The sequence below is a fragment of the Paroedura picta genome, chromosome 12 (genome assembly GCF_049243985.1).
Source record: "Paroedura picta isolate Pp20150507F chromosome 12, Ppicta_v3.0, whole genome shotgun sequence".
Classification (NCBI taxonomy): domain Eukaryota; kingdom Metazoa; phylum Chordata; class Lepidosauria; order Squamata; family Gekkonidae; genus Paroedura; species Paroedura picta.
In genome coordinates, this window is record NC_135380.1 from 2,888,429 (window position 1) to 2,908,149 (window position 19,721).

Here is a 19,721-nt window from a genome sequence, read left to right on the forward strand (position 1 = left end):
CTGCAGCGGTTTCAGGCTGGAGGCTTATTATGTGACCAGAAAACTGTAAGCGCTTTCTGATTTTGCCTGCTCTGCTCCTCAGAGGTTTGGACTCCGACAGAAAGACAACCCCAAGCAGCAGCCTGTTTATCCCTGGCTGCGGAGATTTCACAGGCGACCCAAATGAGAATGTTATGAAAGATTAATGGCTGAGGGAAGGGCCGGGTGGCATCAAGTGGGCAGAAAGGCGGAAACCACAAGGCACCAGCCAGCCAGGCAGCCAGCCGTGTGGAACATCAAGATTTCTGGAGTGTCAAAATGAAATGCTTTCTTCGATCTCCTCCTTGCATCTTAATCGCCCTCCGCAACTTGATTACACTGGGAATATGAGAGCACGGCAGAACCTGTTCTGCAGTCCTCGCGAAGGGCAGAATGCAAAACTAGCTGCACTTCTATTTTAAAATATCTGCAGGAATCACTTATTTATATTAATTCATTCATTCAACTGATACACCGCCCTCCCCAAACTGGCTCAGGGCGGTGTACATCATAAAGCTGACTTATTCAAAAGGGATTTTCTATGTAGGGAAAAGAAGAAGAGTTGTTTTTTCCCCCCACTTTTCACTGTCGGAAGGAGTCTCAAAGCGGCTTACAATTGCTTTCCCTTCCTCATCCCACAACAGGCACACTGTGAGGTAAGTGAGGCTGAGGGAGCTCTAGGAGAAATTGCTGTGAGAACAGCTCTAACAGGACTGTGACTAGCCAAGGTCACCCAGACGGCTGCATGCAGAGGATTAGGGAATCAAGCCCTGCTATGCTTGTGAGAGCAGCTGAGATCACGCTCGCCTGGGCCACCCAGGTCAGTGAGTAGATGCTTTGATGCTGCATCTTTGATTATCATAGAATCATAGAGTTGGAAGGGGCCATACAGGCCATCTAGCCCAACCCCCTGCTCAACGCAGGATCAGCCCAAAGCATCCTAAAGCATCCTAAAGATTATGAACTAACAACACTTTACATGAGAACCTGTGAAGACCTTAGGATTCTGTTTCGTAGTAGCCCGCAGGGGAGCAGAAATTAGGAAATCCTTTCATTAACGCACACCACCTCCATTGTGGCCCACTGCTGAAGTTGTGTTGTACTACACAGGGCGAAAGGGAAAAGGGGAAGGGGAAAGACCCAATGCCTACGAAAGTCATCCGTGGGTCATCCACTAGGACGGGGAACATTATCTGGCTGGAGACCACCGCAAAAAAGGTTGAGGAGCTGCAGTCAGTGTGGGGGTTCCTGCTCTTGCCATTCTGCTCTCTCCAGGAAAGATTTCCAGGCAGGCCTGATTAGCAATTTTCATCTTGAAAATCTCAGACTTTGCCTGCTGCGTGTTTTATGCAGGGGGGGTGGGCGGGCAGGGTGAGATCAATTCCCTAGAACAGGGGTGGTCAAACTGCGGCCCTCCAGATGTCCATGGACTACAATTCCCATGAGCCCCTGCCAGCGAATGCTGGCAGGGGCTCATGGGAATTGTAGTCCATGGACATCTGGAGGGCCGCAGTTTGACTACCCCGGCTCCCCAGGGTCACTGTAAGCCGGTTGCAACTTGACGGCACTTTCCACCGACAACTGGCCGCTGTGGACTTGCGGGGTGAAAGCTGTGCTCGGTGGTCAGAACCAGGGGAGCGAGCCTCCTCTAACAGCCCGTAAGAACCCCTGCCCTGCCCGATGCTCCCTCCTACCCACCTGCGTCCTTCCACTGGAGCATGGTGCCTCCTGAGGATCCATTGCACAGATATGCAGCTCCCTCTTTGCAGGTGCAGACATCTCCCAACAATGCAAGATTTAACAACTCCCCGAAGATTTCTCTTCTACAGTTTCTCTTCTACGGTGTTTGGCTGACAGCTGCCTACAGGAAGGGTAACCACGAAGACGCTCAAGATTCCCCACGCTTCCTGTCCCCTTGTTTCCGTGGTATGCCAAGGTGTGCTCATTAACCGCTGCTATGAATAGCCCTGATCGCTCTGAGCTTTAGCCATAGATGAATCCGATGCAGGTACGCGAGCCCCACAGTAAAACCCACATTTCTCTCAGCGCAGTTCCAGTCAGGAGTGTAGTGGGGTTAGGCATAATCCTATTTATATTAACACGGCTTTGCATTCCAAAAAAGGGCCTGCTTTACCTTGGCTCTACCAATGGGAAAGTCGCATCTTTGTAGGTACAAGCAAAGCTGCTGGTTGGACTCTTCATACAGGTGAGGAATCTTAAAAGTGCAGGTGGAAAAAAGGAAAGGAACCAGGGATCACCTGTCACTCTCTGAGCTGCTGCACCAGACCAGGTCTCTCTTTGGTGAGCTCCCTACCAGCGAGAGGACTCCATGCTGCCAACATCCAGTGTCGGGGTTGTAACCAGCCGGCTACATCCTCCATTTTAAACTGCGAGTTGGGGAATCGCATAAAGTGGATTCCCCAACCTATTTAGCACTAGCTAAGGGAGAGCAACCAGCAGGCCACCAGCAGAGGGAAGGCGTGGAGGCTCAAACGCGCTAAAGGAGCCTGCCTCGTCCGGCCCTCGCACCCACCTCCCTCTCCCTTGTTCCCGGGGATGGGAATGTCTTTTTAGAAATGTCTAACATCCTGGAGCAACAAATAGGCAAACAAGCGTGTAGGCGATACCAGAAATAAATCCCCCCCCAAAGTTGTAACACAAAGCATGCCTCTCTAAAGAATAAGAGCCTTTGGGGAGGGCGGTATATAAATACAATGAATGAATGAATGAATGAATGAATGAATGAATGAATGAATGAATGAATGAATGAATGAATGAATGAACGAAAGTCGTCCTCCCCCCCAATCAGAAATTAGATTCCATAAGGAGTGGCGTTCAAAAAGCGCTATGCATCTAGGATTATATGCATAGGCATTTAAATGGAGAAGTATGAATTTTTAAAAACAAAATTAGCAGGCATCGCAGGACCTTTAAAGCAGGGGTAGTCAACCTGTGTTCCTCCAGATGTCCATGGACTACAATTCCCATGAGCCCCAGCAGGGGCTCATGGGAATTGTAGTTCATGGACATCTGGAGGACCACAGGTTGACTACCCCTGCTTTAAAGCATATGTCCAAATTTAGTTAACAATGCCAATAAAGGTAGTTTGATTTGATTTGTTTCTCTTTCGATCTGTCCATCTATCCGTCTGTCCGTCCGTCCATCCATCCAAACTCGCTTATGTAGGTGGCCGGGCAAGTTTCTGTGCTGAGCTTCTGAGTTCAAGCTATTCAGCATCCTGCCCGCCCAGCTCAATGAGCCAGGCAACGAAGCTCAGGACCATAATTGCATCAGGACGTAATGTGGTTAAGGCCTCGCATGGTTTCTAAGCTCCCAGACGTTATCTTAATTAGATGATCTCAGCAATCCGTGAGGCAGAGCTTGGTCAGTGTGCGGCGTTGTTCTTGAAAGCATCCAGCAAGGCCACAAGACAATGAAAACTTCCACAGAGAGCGGTTGGGAGAGGTCAGGCCTTCAAGGAATTACGGTAAAATCGTACTGGTCCTACAATTAAGGCTGGTCCCCTTGTGGAATTACATTCCAGTCACATCTGTCAGTGAGTGAGAGTGTCATCGCTTCGTTTCGGGGAAGGGCTGTGGTTCAGTGGTAGAGCATCGACTTTGGAAGCAGGAAGTCCCAGGTTCAATCCCAAACATCTCCGCTTGAAAGGACCAGGCAGCAGGGGATGGGAAAGCCTTCTGCCTGAGACCCTGGGAGAGCCGCTGCCAGTCTGAGTAGAAAATACTGAACTTGAGGAACCAAAAGGTACGACTCAGTAAAAGGCAGCTCTGTGTGTCCACATTTCTCCCTTCCTTCCCGGATTTCTCTTCAGGTAAGAATGTGACGGGCTAACTTGATGGTCAGTTCATAGTCTGACAAAGGGTGCTTGCACTCAAAAGCTCACGCCTGGAATAAATCTTTGTTGGTCTTAAAGGTCCCACTGGACTCTGATTTTATTGTGCTACTTCAGACCAACATGGCTACTCATTTGAATACCTCCCGACAGTCAACCTGGGAAATGCAGAAGGGCAAAATATGAAGCATAAAAGAGACACAATTGCTTTCCAAAGGGCTGTCCATAGACCTGGCAAAGGCGTGGGGTATGACTATGCCCAGGAACCAGCAAGCAGAAATTTGTGATAGGGAGCTGCTGTCTAGGTCAAACGTGGCAGTGGCTGCATCGTAAATAAAAGGTCCAGGGTAGAGCACTGGCCGTTGGACATCTACAGATCTTATTTTGCAAAGAATGAAGCCTTTTGCGTGACCTTTATTACTATGTATATTACGGTCCCCAACTATTTAGCCTGAGGACACCTTTGGAATTGTGATGCGAGGTGGTTGCCACAACCACAAAATGGCTCTCACTGGAGGTGGAGGCAGCCACAAAATGGCCGCCACAAGAGGCAGAGCCATGCACTGAGGAAGCCCCAATACAAGGGAGTAGAAGGGTAATTAAAATACACAGGGAAAGAGAGGTGAGAGAGAACAAACCACTGAGGTGGCAATTGTCCCTGAGACAATATTCTTTTAATCTGCCTAGTTAATTAGTTCTTCACCTTAGCAACTCTTACCTGGCCCCACCCACTCTCTAAAAAACACTTGGTGGGCACCAGAAGAGGTGATGCCTGGCTTGAATTTCACTTCGTCCTTGAGCTTGCTAGGCAGTCTACTGAAAAGCCCCCCTCTCTCGCCTTCCGCTCCTTACCTATAATATTGGGGAGGAGGGGTCCTAAAACTGGGCTATTTCACTTAATGTTCGCTGATGGTTTGGGGGGCAAAAGGCAGGCGGCATTCTGGAGTCATCACTTCCATTACAGCCAGACTGGTATCCCTGCTGCATCTAATTGCATTTTGCTCTGTAGCTCTGACAACGGGAAAGAGGCCACCCGAACGACTGCGGTGGGGTTATGAAGTTGAAGGCGCGAATCCATCTCAGAATTTCTCCCCAGCTGGTGATTATTCCCTTTTTCTGCTCTTTCTGCTGTTCCCTGACCGCCTCACGCTCAGCAGTGCCTAGCAACAGGTTCCGCACGTTTAAAAATAGCTGGAACGCTTCCCCCCCTGGTTTTAAGCCTGTTTCCAAGGAGAGACCATCGGGCACCGATCAAAGGAAGGATGGCTGTCAAATCCACAGTTAAACTACACGGACCCTGTAAGCAATGACATGGAAGTGGCTGCTGGCACCCAGGCAAAGTGACCTTATCTGGTTCATTTCAAGGCACGAGGAGCATGCCAACTGGCAATTAAGAGCCGCATTTTCCTCCAAAACTGATCGCCTGCCACCCCATCTATGCTGGAAATTTGCTCTTTATCTCAACACAAACAGCTCTGCTACGGGGACGGTCTAGCTCAGGGGTAGTCAAACTGCGGCCCTCCAGATGTCCATGGACTACAATTCCCAGGAGCCCCCTGCCAGCATTCGCTCTTGGGAATTGTAGTCCGCTTCGGTCAGCCGTGCTCCCTAAAAGCTGTACATCTCATCCCATCTGCGGGTAAGATAACCTCAGGAGTATGGCAAGGTGGAAAGCCCCAATGCAAAATCATTTAATTTGTCAAAGATCAGCTGCAAGCCTGCAATTTTATTGCTAGGTGTGGGTTTTTAATTCTTATTTGTTTCTCCCAACAAAAAAACACATTTCCATATTCCTGTTCTTGATTCCCAAAAATCAGGCTCTGCCCTGTGAAACAGCTCCCTGCTAATACCCAGAGAGGGCATATCTTTTATCAGGGATCAAAACTGGCTCCAGCCCATCAAACAAATCAAAAGAACGTCTGAATGCCTGTTAAATTGTCTTTCTCTTTCTCACTGCAGCATCATTCGAAGCTTCAGAGAAGGAAATAACTTTTCTCCTCTTTCCACATAGGCCTTGATTACAAGGTCGTGATAAATGGAATTAATGACTTAAAAATACGGTCATCTTTCCTCTCTCAGACAGCTCATGGGAGAAGCAAGAATGACATTTATTATTACATCTGAGTCCTCCATTTCTCCGGGGAGCCCAGGGTGCTCTGCACATATTAATCTTTTAAAGCTGGCTCAAGCCCACCGCTTTACAACAGAGCAAGAATCCGCACTCAGGGCTCCAAAGTCTAACTCTCTGCCCACACAGCATGCTGGTTCACAGCTCATGATCGATGGCAGACAAGTCTCTCTTCATAAATCCTCCATGCACGTAAAATCCCAGCCGCAAGCATCCACCAGGTACTCTGCAAACCGATGCAGGCTCCCTTGACAGAGTCAGGAACCTTTGGCGATGCACCCATATTACCCCCTTTTAATAAAAGGAAAAAGAAAGAACCAGAAGGAATAAAATCAGGAGTCTAGCAAAATATGTAGGAGACTAAAACGGGAGCTGCTTCAAAAAATATGAATCTAACTCAAAGAACAGACTCAAGACTTCTGTCCCCAAACTTAATTGTCCAAGGCACAAATCCATCTCAGAATTGTCCAATTAAGTTCAGTCACATTGATTTCTGGAATTTCATTTCCTCAACAGAACTAAGAAGGCTGACCAGATCTCATTGTCCAGGTCTCTGTTCCTTGCACCGTGCCGCTTCGGTCAGCCGTGCTCCCTAAAAGCCCCGCCCAACTGGGAAACTGAATTATTTATGTATTTATCATATAGCATGTATGTTGTGTAGCCAGGAGATCTGAGGACTGTCTGGCAGCCAGGCAAGGGACGTTCGGAGGTGGTGTGCCATGGCCTGCCTCTGCGTCATGACCCTCCTAGTGGTCCTTGGGGGAAATTCCACCCAAATCCTTGGCGGTCTCCCATCCAAGGACTCGCCAGGGTCGGCCCTGCTTAGCTTCCAAGATCTGATTGGGCTTGCCTGAGCTATCCAAGTCAGGCAGAGCCTGAATTATCAAACCACCACCAAGAGATGAAGACGTGTTTCCGAAACAGCCGGAAAATATCCTAACCGCACCGCAGAACAGGTTACTCATGCAAGGCTGGGGCTGTGCAGTTCCCAGAAGGGAGCCACCAGTTTCCTCTGGACATAGAATTGGGGTTACTATATGGGTTGTGAGTTCCTGCACTGTCCAGCCCAGCGGGTTGGACTAGATGACCCTGGAGGTCCCGTCCAACTCTATTATTCTGATTCTATTCTAAGTTGCAACCACTCAGAGAGAAGAAGATGCAGAAGTCACAGGACTGTTTGACTTCAGGGACGCTTAACAGAGAAGCAGAATGCATTCAGCCAGAAGTCAAGGACGATGTCAGTGGCTGAGGACACAGCTTTTGACAGGTGCAGAAGAGATTTCCATTCCCCAGAAGGCAACAAAGACCTCTTTAAGTCCGGCCTGGCTGTGAATGGAATGGAAGGGTGGCCCACAGGCAGCCAAAGGAGAGATTGGGGGGGGCAAAGGAAATCTGTCCAGCCACCCCATCCGACAACGTCCGAGATTCCCAAGCGCCAACCGCAGACGAGCAGCAGCAGGACAACTGAGGCCCAGAGGCAAATCCTCTTGAAACCACGAGGGGATTTGGGCTTGAATGAATGCCAAAGCAAGACGGGGATTACTTGTCAGCCACACGTTCTTCCCAGGCCTTACATGTTGTATGGAGGTACCTTCTTATTCCTCTTTGTGAATGCAGATGAATCGCTTGACTTAAAAAAAAAAAGATTAGTGTGTTTTTATTCCTGGGGAGAATTAAGGATCTACTTTAAAATGCGTAGAGGAAAACCGCTTCAGAAGCCAACATAAGGAAATGCGTACAAAAGAAAGAGAGGCTCAGTCTGTTTTGGGCTGTTTCCAGGGGATTCCCGTCAAGGTATTTCAAGGCCCCGCTGACAGGCTCAACCTTGGAGGGCAATAATTACCAGCTACAGATTCTGCAGACTTACTGGGAAGGATCCAGGCCTAGGAGACAGCTGTCACACACCTGTGAAAATAGTACATTCGGTAACGTCTACAAGCCAAGTATGCGTCCAACTTGTGATGTTTTCCCATTTGATCTCCAGTGCCAAACCAGAGGCTCACCCCGGCTCCACCCAGTCCTTGACATGGTCCTCTACTGGCACAAGACAACCCAAGCAGGCTCAGAGAGATGAGAGAAAGAGAAGGAGGAGAAGAAAAAGAGCTATTTTCATACACTACCCAAAGGAGTCCCAAAACGGCTTACAAGCACCCTTCCCTTCCTAGCCCCACAACAGCCATCCGGAGCTGAGGGAGCTCTGAGAGAGCTGCTCTGCAAGAAGAGCTCTGTCGCTGGCCCAAGGTCATGCAGCTGGATGCATGTAAGGGAGGTGTGGGGAATTAACCCAGTTCTCCAGATTAGAGGTTGCCACTCTTAACATCACGCTAGCTCTCAAGGAAGTCCAGAGTAGCTAATCTTTTGCCCTAGCCTGGATGGCCCAGATGGGCCCGTCTTCCGGATGCAAGCATAACACACGGAGCAAAGCCGCCATCTACAAAAAGAGGTGGTGCTTTCTACTTCCGCTTGCATGCTGAACATGAGACTTAGTTTCCATCTCGATATCCTGATCTTCAGCCATGGAGAGGTGGAGGTTTAGGAGATAAGTTCTCAGACCAGGCTCCAACAAGGCCTCACCTGCCCCCTTGCAACCTATGACAGTAAAGCTGGCCTTCTTGCGTCTTAGAATTAAAAAAAAAAAGAAAGGTACGAAGGGCACCATATATAAATATTTGCTAAAAGCCTGTGTGAAAAAATGCACAGCAAAATGAACTCTGCTTTCTCCTCTCCACGCCCCTCGTTCATGGGAGGCCGGCCCAACCACTTACGGAAAGGGCGTAGGGTCCAGCCCTGGCTACCAAAAGGAAGGCATTCTAAAGCTGGCAAGCAGAATAGACACACGGGCCTCTCTTGAGTTGTTGCCGCTGGTTCAAAACCAGCATGTTGGCATTTTTTTTGAGAAATTTTGACATCACAAGGAAAAAGTGGTCATTGTTTAAGACTCCAGAGGTTGAGAGCCACACCAGGAAACATATTCAGAAGATGAGGGAAGCCACCAGATGGTGATAAACACACACACACACACACACCAGAGCAATGTGTTCATAGAACCGTAGACTTGGAAGGGGCCATCCAGGCCACCTAGTCCAACCCCCTCCTCAATGCAAGATCAGCCTCAGGCATGGGAAGGAAACATCCCGTGAAAACCACTCTCATTCATAACAAGGAACAGTCCTGACCAGTGACCCCAGGAGGGTGCTTCAGGGAGAAATGCCTCCCATCAAACAGTAAGGAAAAAGAGAGGCTAAGGAACCAAAAGGAAACCCATCAAAGGTAGCTGGCTCAGTCTGCAGTAGACCAGCTAGATTCAAGCCCCTTGCCACCTCTGCGACCAATGCCAGCCAGGTGGGTGGGTGAGGCCTTGTGCAGACCCTCTCAAATAAAATCGACTTTATTTCTACAAGGCCTTACGATCAGAACTCCCAGGTTTATACCATCTAGAGCAGGGGTAGTCAAACTGCGGCCCTCCAGATGTCCATGGACTACAATTCCCAAGAGCCCCTGCCAGCGAATGCTGGCAGGGGGCTCCTGGGAATTGTAGTCCATGGACATCTGGAGGGCCGCAGTTTAACTACCCCTGATCTAGACCCACTTGCTTGGGTCCCAAGGATGGAATGGCAGAGTTGGGATTGAGAGGACTAGAGACGTTTATGTCACCATCTGATTGTAATTGCGTGTTGAGGGTTTATGTGTTTCATTGTGCTTTTGTTGATGTTATACTTGTGAACCGCCATGAGACAGCTATTGTCGAGAGTGGCGACATAGAAACTTTAACATAAATAAATAAATAAATAAACAAATAAACAAATAAACAAACAAACAAACAAACAAACAAATAAATAAATAAATAAAATAAATAAAGGCACAGACTCAGAGTTTTTAAATGGTTGCAGGCTTTAAGAGTGAAACAAGAAGAGTTGGGCTTTCTTTTATGCCCTGCCTTTCACTACTTGAAGGAGCCCTGAAGCAGCTTCCTTTTCCCACAATAGGCACCCTGTGAGGTAGTTGGGGCTGAGAGAGCTCTTGAAGAATTGCTCTGTGAGAACAGCTATAAGGGACTGTGACTGGCCCAAGGTCGCCCAGTTGACTGCATGTGCCGGAGGAGTGGCGAATCAAACCCAGCTCTCCCGACTAGAGTCTGCTGCTCTTAACCACCCCCCCCCCACGTTAGCTGTAAAAAAAGGGGGACAGGGAGTCTTCAAACAAGAACCAAGAGAGGAAAACTTTCCTTTGAGTCCACAGAAAACTCCAAGTCCTCCTTTTGCCTTTCTAGTTTGTGTTGCTGGAGATGCTCGGAAAGAGTCTGCGTTTGGAGTTGCAAAAGAAGGCAAGAACCATGCCAGACAAGGAGAGGGCGGCTGCAAGCAGCCCCTGGGCCACCCCGAGAGGCCCCCCCCCCGGCCAAACAGCCAAGGTGAAGCCAAGAGCGCGCCGTGACCTCCACCCCTCGGCAGAGGGGGAAGCTGCAGCTAACCCGGAGCGGCGAGTCCGAGCCTCAGGCCGGCCTCCCGCCTTCTCGGCTTACACCCGCAGGAAACCCGTCCCCAGCGACACACTTTGCCTGCGTTGTCACAGATGGCATTTCTTGCCACAGCAAGACAGCACAAGCTACAGACTGGCTGGACTCCTCTTCTTTTAAAGGTTCCACTTGCCTCCTCCTGCCTGGGGGAAAAGGGAAGCAAAAGGGAGCCTCCAACACGCTTTTTACCCCGGCATGCCCATTCCCGACTTCCCCCACTGCGTAGACCTGGGAGGGGGAGCAGACAAGGAATTGTGCTGAAAGGCTTTTGCCCACGAAGAGCAGACGGGGGGCGGGGGGGGGGCGGGGGGGGGAGGCTTCTCCAGCAGCAGCTCAAACACTTTTTAACACCCGTGCAAAACTGGCCGGTGCCACAACACAAAGTTTCCCTCCGGCTCTTGCTGCCGAGCTGGACAGCTGAGGCTCTTCAAGCAAGGCAGTGCAACAGCATCAGCCGAGGGGAGCCGCTGAAGCCAACTCTCCCAAAGTCACAGTCAGGATGCCCAGTGCTCCCCCCGAGCTTCCTCTGCGTTCTGCCTCTCGGAGGACTTTGTGAGGGCGGGGAGTGGGAAAGGATTGCTGAGTTACCTCTGTGCAGCCCTCCTGCAGAACGTCCAGCAAAGTCCCGCGGGCCAAGCAGGCGAGCATTCTTCAGGAGCCCACGGAAGGGGCCCCGACCTCTCCCGGCGCAAGCAGAGCAAATCCTCCGGCCGGCCGGCCACGGCCTCCCCCTCCTCCCCCTCCTCCCCAAGACAAAGGCGCGGAGCTCGTGGGAGCCCTCCTGCATAGCCCCATATGTGCCGCCCGTTACGGCATGCAGGATACTTGAGCCAAAGTCAAGACTCACACTGGGCATGCTCAGGAAGGAGCCGCTGGGGGGAGCGGCGGGGCGAGATGTCGCGCCACACGGTTCCTATGGAAACGCCTCCACTTGCCCAGCGCTGCAGGCCGAGGGACCGGGCAGGGAAAACATCTGAAACCGATTTCCAGTGCCTGGCCCCCCCGCCTGACACACGGGGGACTGGGGACTGAGTTACAGGGAGGGGGGACCGACAGAGAGGGGGCCAAGCCGGCCTCCGCTCAGAAGAGAAGGAAAAGCAAGACTGGAAACGGGAAACCGACTTAGGGAAACTTTACAGAAAGCCGAAAGAGGGCTCCAGAGCAGGCGCCACACACCAGATCCCACCTGATGCAGCTTATAGGGTTGCCAAACTCTGGTTTGGGAATCCTTGGAGATTTGGGACTGAAGATTAGAGAGGGTGGGAACTGGATCTGGGAAGGAACTCAGCGGAGTCTAATGCGACAGAGTCCACCCTGCAAAGCAGCCATTCCCTCCAGGGGAACTGGTATTTGTTACCTGGAAATAAGTGGCAATTCCAGGGATCTCCAGGCCCCACCTGCAGGGTTGGGAACCCCAGTTCACGTTCCAGTGTTCCGGTATGCTGTATGCCACCAGCAAGGGGTGGGCAAGTAATCCTGTGGCAGGAGAAGCAGCGCCAAGGTTCCCTGCCATGTTTCCCCCTGCTTACCCTAGTAGTAATGCTCATGTATGTTTCTAATCAGTTACTCACTGCCTTCTCTCAGGATTCTTAAAGACAGGCTGAATTCCCAGAACTGGAGCGGTGCGTTCCTTCTGTCACCTGTGAAAAGGAGTCAGAGGCACAAAGGAACAGAACCCGGTACGAATCGGAAACTTCAGATGCTGGACAAAGAGTCTGAAACAACTTCCCTCCCCACACCCTCTCAAGGAATCTAGAAGGAATTAGCTAGCTTTGTATATAAAAGTGTTTGTTTTTTTGGAAAGGAGATTCTGATCAAAAAGAAAGGAAACAGACAGGCATTGTTCACCCAGACAAATCCCAGGTGATAAACCATCAAGGGCGATGGGGTCCTGGGCTCCAAAGCAGGGTGGGGGGTGGGGAGGGGACCAGCAGGACAAGATGGATTCAGGGGCAGGCGGCATGAAAAGGATCCGCTGCAGACAGGACTCTTTCCCTCCTGGGGCCGGGACTTCCATCTCCCACCCCCTTCCTGAGCAAAATAGAAGAGGGGCTCTCACAGCACTGCCTGGAAAACTGACAAAACCAGATGTCGGTTATGCAAGCAGAGTTCTGGGCCTGTTCCATCCCCACGCTCTTGAAATCGCTGGATAATAATTTCATGATGTGAACTTGGTTGCAGGCTCCTAAACAAAACGACACACTTAAAACAAAACCTTCCCCTGCTAATCCTTTGTGCAATCTCGGAGACACAAGTTCCCCGGAGTTCAGCGGGACTTCCAGCTAAATATATACATCCCCAGGGGCAGGAAGGCACAGGGAACTGGGGCAAAAGCCAAGGCACAGAGGGGAATGTGGTTTGCTTCCTCTTGCATGTCCGAAAAGTCACTTTAACTACTTACTTCATTCCTGGTTGCTTCCATACAGAGGATGTGCTCCAGTCTAGCATCCACACTAGAGCAGATTTTGGGGGGTGGGGTGGGGGTGGCTTTTCTCTAATTGAGGCCTTCTCAGCCAGGGGTTCATGGAACCGTGAGGTTTCTTGATGGCCCAGGAAGGCGTTTCTCAAATGGGTGGGTTTCTCAAATGGATGAGGGTAAAGGCCGAACATGTTAGTGTGCTGGGAAAGAATATGAGAAGGACTGACGGCTACCAGGAGAGAGCAAACTAGTTGTAGTGAGGCAATGCCATAAGCCAGCCACTAGCGGTTAATTCAAAAGAAATTCCATCTAAACATCCAGAAGAAGTTCCTGACAGTTAGAGCGGTTTCTCAGTGGAACAGGCTTCCTCGGGAGGTGGTGGGTTCTCCATCTTTGGAAATTTTTAAACAGAGGCTGGATAGCCATCTGACGGAGAGGCTGATTCTGTGAAGGCTCAAGGGGGTGGCAGGTGACAGTAGATGAGCGATTGGGATTGAGTGTCCTGCATAGTGCAGGGGGTTGGACTAGATGACCCAGGAGGTCCCTTCCGACTCTATGATTCTATGATTCTATAGTTCTGCATCTTTTGGCAAAAGAGGTCTGCAAATTTCAAAACAATTCTTCCGCCACCACAAGGACAAGGGCTTCCGCTTAAAAAAATACAAAAGAAGGAAAGTTGGAATCCACTCCTGGGTTCTAAATTATGCACTGCTTAAAATGAGACTGTAACAAAAGTTCAGACGGGCCAAGATTCTGCATTCCATTATTTCAAAGGGAAACGCAGAGGAATGAAGGGAATTCTGCGTCGCCTTGATAAGAAAAGCCCTCAAGTTTAATTTGATTCTTTTCCGAACATTTAAGGTCTAATCGTCCCTCTCCCCTGCACACAATGGCTGCCTCGGTGCTCAGAGGATTAAGATGTATGTGCAATCTTTTCCCCCCTGAAATAACCATGAGCTCAGCGGCCTCCAGAGACAAAACGAACGGCTCTAAACTCTGCGCAGCTAGGCGGCTTTGATGCAGCCCCCCCGCCGCCACCCCCACCCAAGTCCCTAACCCAGATTGCGTCGCAAAGGCCCTGCTTCCGCTGCCGCAATACAGATACAGCGTGCTTAGTCCAAATCAAAACATCTTGGCACAAAGCAGTGATAAATCATGTGTAAAGAGGCAACAGATGTTCCTTAAGTGGCCTCTAGCTCAGTTTGCCATTTTGAAATGTTCCGTTTCCCCACAAACTGCGTGATACAGAGACGGACATTTCCAGAGCTCGGAGGTTGCTAGGAAAACTGCCCTGGTCCTGCAGCAAAATCATGTTCCCAGCAGTACAGCAGGCCTTAATCCCTTCAATGCCCTGTTTAGATCACACACACAGAGAAACCAGCAGGTTAAGCAATCTTTGATCAGACCCACATCTGATTTGTGTGTGTGTCTGTGTGGGGGTGAGATAAACACACATACAGCTCTTTTGGGGGTCTGCCAACTGCTGCCCTCAAGACACACAGGAAATTTCATGCACATTTGCGCAGGAGGACGAGAATCTGTGATCTAGTGATTGTTTTATTCATCTCTCATAGTAAATGTGTTCATGTGTGGCAGAAGGAATGCAGGGCATCCCTGCAAGGCACCCATTCATTTCAATGGAGCGTATGAAAGAGAGTTTCTTGGAGAGGTATGCTTTGTCCTCTATGCAGAAGGCCCCAGGTTCAAGCCCCAGCTTCTCCAGTAAGCATCAGGTTGTACACACTGGATATTGTAACTCTGCATGCAGAGGTTTTGGGGATGGGAAGGGTTAAGAGAATTATCTTGCTCAGATGCAACTGGCAACCTCTCTCCACCCTCCCCACTAGTCGATTAGATTAGTTGAGCCTCTTTGGCTATTGCTCGCCTTCTGTTTCATCTCCTATGGCAAGGGTAGTCAACCTGTGGTCCTCCAGATGTCCATGGACTACAATTCCCATGAGCCCCTGCCAGCAAATGCTGGCAGGGGCTCATGGGAATTGTAGTCCATGGACATCTGGAGGACCACAGGTTGACTATCCCTGTCCTATGGGACCTTCTCTCACCTACCTGGGCTTGGAGAGGTAGCAAGTTAACCCTTGTGAAGTTAATCTGCTCACAATAAGTTAATGTCATGTAAGATGTGCTTCTGTTTTTGTACATAAAAATTCTTTCTCTTGTTACCCTTGGCATGCAAAAAGTCCTAGGTGTCATCCCCAGCATCTCCAGTTGAAAGGTGATGGGAAAGGCCTCCATCCGAGACATGGGACAACCACGTCTGAATAGACAGGACTGACCTTGGTCAACCAATGACATGATTCAGTGTCAGAAAGCACCATGTGAATTCCTGGGAGACCCTGCAGTGCACCAGCTCCACCCTCACTGGGCTGTCCCAAGTGGTTATTTGGCGGCTTGGCCAGAACACTGGCCCGGAAAGCAGGCCCTCCACCAAGGAGCTCCGTGTCCCCTCCCTACATACCCACACGGCCCTTGGCTTGAACCGGGTGCTGAATCCTCGACATTCAAACCGCTGCGGATGTGCCCTGACATCGGACGGAAAGCACGCTGCCTGCCCAAAGCAGGCCCCGCTGCCAGCTGCTCTGGAGAGCTCATTCTGCACTCCTCATTTACAGGGGACAAAGCGACTCATTCAGCTCTAGAAGTCATAATAAATGAGCTCACGGGAAAGGGACTGGCTCAGATGCGGATCTGCTCGCGACAGAAGTGGAACTGGGGGTTGGGGGTGGCTAATAAAATCATCTAAAGTACAAGCACTAATCCCCACTTCTACGCAGGGGGTCCCATCTGGCTCTGCCACTCATAAAAGGCTCACAACAGAGGAGTCGGAGCAGGCACTGCCCTGGCATAGGGCCATGCTGGTGCCATTTCCCAGGGAAACCTCAATGCACCAGGCACAGGGACGTCTGGCCCAACAAGAGGATCAACACTATGAATCTTCACAGCCCTTTTGTCTGCTAGGACAAGACCCCTACCCCGCCAGGGACATCCCACAGGGGCTATGGCACAGAAGATGCAGCTGCTGGAATTGCGCATCAGTCCAAGAGACCAAGGGGTCAGCCAAATTAACTATCTAGGGGGTCAGCCAAATTAACGATCTAACGTACTAGCTGGTGATGGTCAAGTCCCTTGCTAAGCTTCATCCCAGCCTCCTGCTGAGAGAAGGCTGCTGCAGACGGCGTCTCTGAGAAAGGCACCATCCAACAGTAGGAACAGGCTCTCCCGTCACCCTCTGCAACCTTACAGCAAGGGAGGGGGGGCAGCATCAGCCGATGGAGTCGGGGTGTGATTTGCAATGGACACCCGGCCTCAGCAACAGGAGAATTAGACCGTGTAATCCTGACCCCCGCTCTGGGGATCTGGCATTCTGCTAAGCTAATGAAACGCTGCAAATCTCCTGGAAGATAACTAAAACATAAGCACTTTGGGGGGCTTTAGAAATAATAGCGCCTGGCTCTTAAGCCTCAGCAGCATAATCTCTTCCATATCTCTGTGCATCAGCACCTTTGACCCAGGCAAGTAAGCCAAAATGATATCGCTTCGTAGTCAAATGTCAGAGCCAGTGGCCTCCGGTTCCCTCTTCTCACAGCTGGAAGGATCCAACAGTTGTTTGGGGGTGCAATGGAGTCAAATAGACAGAATGCAGTACTGTTCCAAAAATGAGATATAATAAGAGTTCGAGGGCAGGAACTCGTAGAATCAAACTACGGAAAGGAGCAGCTTTGGGACTCGGAAAGGCAGTCTTTTAATTATAGAAGTCGCTGCGGGACTGTTGCCCCCCCCACACACACACAAACACAATTATTGCAGAACAAACTATGAGTCCAGTGGCACCTTTAAGACCAACAAAGTTTTATTCAAGGTGTGAGCTTTTGTGTGCATGTGCACGTCCTCAGATGTGTGCATGCACACAAAAGCTCACACTTTGAATAACATTTTGTTGGTGTTAATGGTGCCCCTGGACTCAGGGTTTGTTTGGCTGCTCCAGACCAACATGGCTGCCCGCCTGATTTTATTGCAGAGTTTAGCTGTAGCTTTTAATAATTCACGATAAAGACCACCCTTGTGCAGCACAAACTAGCAGCAGCGCTCCCTGCTCCACTCACCATGAGGACAGCTTCTAAATATTTAACTGATTCGACTCTTGCAACAACAGCTTAAAGCTTCCACAAGGGAATACAAATGAAGCTTTTAGGGGAGTTGTTTTGGCCACCTGTGACCTTCAACAAATGTCCAACTGGTTGAGGAGGGCGACCTCTGGCGGCCAGTCGCAGCAAAAACGTCGCAAAGGGGCTCAATACATCAGACCAGATTAGGTGAAAAGACGCCGTGAAAATCTTTTAAAGAAGTATCTTGTACAATCAAGCCACATTAAGGTCCAATCCAGTTTTCAAAATCCATTACTATCACCAGATAGTAAAGACAGCTAAAACAGCATTTATTCTGAGAAATAGTAGTAAAATTAGATTTATCAAGCCCATTTCGGATTGGGAATTTTAAAATGCTTTGCTTTAAAAAAAATTATGTAAAAGTCTTATGAACAGCGGTAAACATACAGCAGAAAAAATATTACAACCATTTTATGAAAAAAATACTCCATGGCCCAGCTGTCCTTGCCACGCTCCCATTATCACACATTTTAGATGTGCTACAGAGCGGACTGTCCCAAGGGACCCGCAAGTAGAACCATTCTGTGGGAATCAATTCCCAGATAAGGCCATTTTCCGCTTCTGTCCGCTGTACGGTTTCCCCAAAGAGAAGCCAAAAGGAGAGAGACCACGGAGGCAAGAGTCATTCAGATCCTGCAGACACTTCCTGTTTTATTTTCTAATAATTAGCCTTGAAGAAAGTTTAGAAGACTCACCGAATTTTCAGCTGGCTGTAATGGATTACAAGGCCCGACTTCCACGGGGGTCCCCATGCCAGCCCTTAGTAAGCAAGGTCCCAAAGGCAGAAAGCTCTTCACCTGAACACTACAGCTGGAAAGATGTGACAATGCCCCAGCAACAAACTACAGTCCATTTTAGTTCTGTGACCAAGAGGTCTTCTTCAGTCACCTGCAGGGAACAACAGAGAAAGAAGAGGACCATAAATTAAGTGACATTGCTCTCAGAAGCCGGGGGGGGGGGGGTCACAGTCTTTTTTAATTTAAAACAGGCATCCACTTGAACAAAAATATATGAGAAGAACAATACAGAAGAACGTCAGGTGAGCCAAGCTGGATCACACCAGAGGCCCATCAAGTTCAACGTCCTGTGGACAACCAGTTGTTGTGGCCTACAAACAGGGCACAGAAACCAAGACCTTCCCCTGATGTTGCCTCCTCCAACTACTGGTATTCAGAGGTTAACTGCTCCTGGACATGGAGGATTCCTGTATTCATTACTGCCTTTGATCCAAGTCCTCTTTCGGTGATGAAGCTAAACTGGATTCTCTTTTCCTCTCAATCTAACCTCTCTCACAGGATTGGTCTGAGATAAAACGGTAAGGAGAACAATGTAGACCATCTCCTGAGCTCCTCAGCAGAAGATGCCATAGAAATGTAACACAGCCAAGGTCTGCAGTGCATTCATGGTTGTTCTGTTAAACAAGAAACCAAAGACACGAGAATGAGCACTCCCCTTGCGTAAGGACCCCCCCACCCCCGAAAACCCTTAAACCTCTGTGCATAAGCAAAGGATGGATCTTCCTGCCAGGGCACCCTATTGGTCAGTTTCAGTTTAAACCGACTGCATCCCCCAGATGGGCTGAGCTGGGCATCCGTCAATTTCACGGCAAACCAGGATCCTGCCCCAAACCTCAAACTTGGTCCCTGGAAAGTCTACAGACACAACATGTGGCTTCTCCACTGGGAAGGGCTGGTGGCAGGTTAAGGGCCAGCAAAAAATCTCCAGGAGACAGCTTGGTGTCGGGGTTCACAACAGCTGGAAGCTGAATCTGGTTCCCTGCTCCTTCACATGCAGCCGGCTGGTTCACCTTGGGCTACTCACAGTCCTGTTAGAGCTGTTCTACAGAGCAGTTCTGTCAGAGCCCTCTCAGCCCCACCTCCCTCCCAGAGTGTCTGCTGTGGGGAGAGGAGAGGAAGGCAATTGGAAGCCGCGTTGGGACTCCTTAAGGCAGAGAAAAGCAGGGTACAAAACCCAACTCTTCTTTCTTCTAAACGTTCCCCTGTTGAGATGCATCTTCTCTCCGGAAAATCCGCACCCAAGTCAAGGCAACTTTCTGAACCCCTCCCTCCCTTTTGATTTTCTGAAAAGTTTAATGCTTGAAAAGAGACAGACAGACGCATAGAGGCCAGTTTGTACAGAAGTTGGCCAAAGTGTCAAGCAGAGATCGGAGAGACCCGGGTTCTGCCTTGGAAACTCTCCGGGCGACTTCGGGCCAGTCCCTCTCTTGTAGCCTAGCCTACCTCGCAGGGCTGTCGTGAGGATAAAATGGAGGCAACCCGGACGATGCAACCTGCTGGGGAGAGAGGAGAGGGGTGCAAACGAAGCCAAGCCGACGCCCCCCGTCGCAGAAGCCCCCCTGCGCCCCTTTTCTCCCCCTGCGCCTGCAGGCGGGCTTCGCAGAGGCTTGTTGCCCCCTCGGGGGCTTGTTTGCACGCTCCCCTCCCCGCCCGCCCCGGCCTCCCGCCTCCAGCGGGAAGTTGGTTCCCGAGGAGGCCGCCCCGCTCCCCCGCTCACCTCCTCCAGGGAGCCCTCCGCGGACGCGCCGGCGCCACTCCCGCGCCAAACCGGAGCGGCGCCGGCGCGTTCTCGTTGCCCCGGAGACG

General features: G+C 50.2%; 1 protein-coding gene across 4 annotated transcripts in view; it reads right to left on the reverse strand.

Annotated features, from left to right (window-relative positions):
* Window positions 1–19,688, reverse strand: part of DIXDC1 (DIX domain containing 1) — a 49,725-nt gene extending 30,037 nt beyond the window's left edge. The window contains exons 1-3 of one of the 4 annotated variants that reach the window (XM_077305366.1): window positions 19,633–19,664; window positions 19,359–19,411; window positions 17,814–18,006 (exon numbers count right to left, since the gene is read on the reverse strand). In XM_077305366.1, the coding sequence (XP_077161481.1) occupies window positions 17,814–17,870 (57 nt within the window). In that variant the 5' untranslated portion in view covers window positions 17,871–18,006; window positions 19,359–19,411; window positions 19,633–19,664. Of the gene's footprint in view, window positions 1–11,103; window positions 11,489–17,813; window positions 18,007–19,358; window positions 19,412–19,632 lie in introns of those variants that run through there. The other 3 variants (XM_077305368.1, XM_077305365.1, XM_077305370.1) reach the window with 3 other exon arrangements.
* Between the last annotated feature and the right edge of the window lie 33 nt (window positions 19,689–19,721).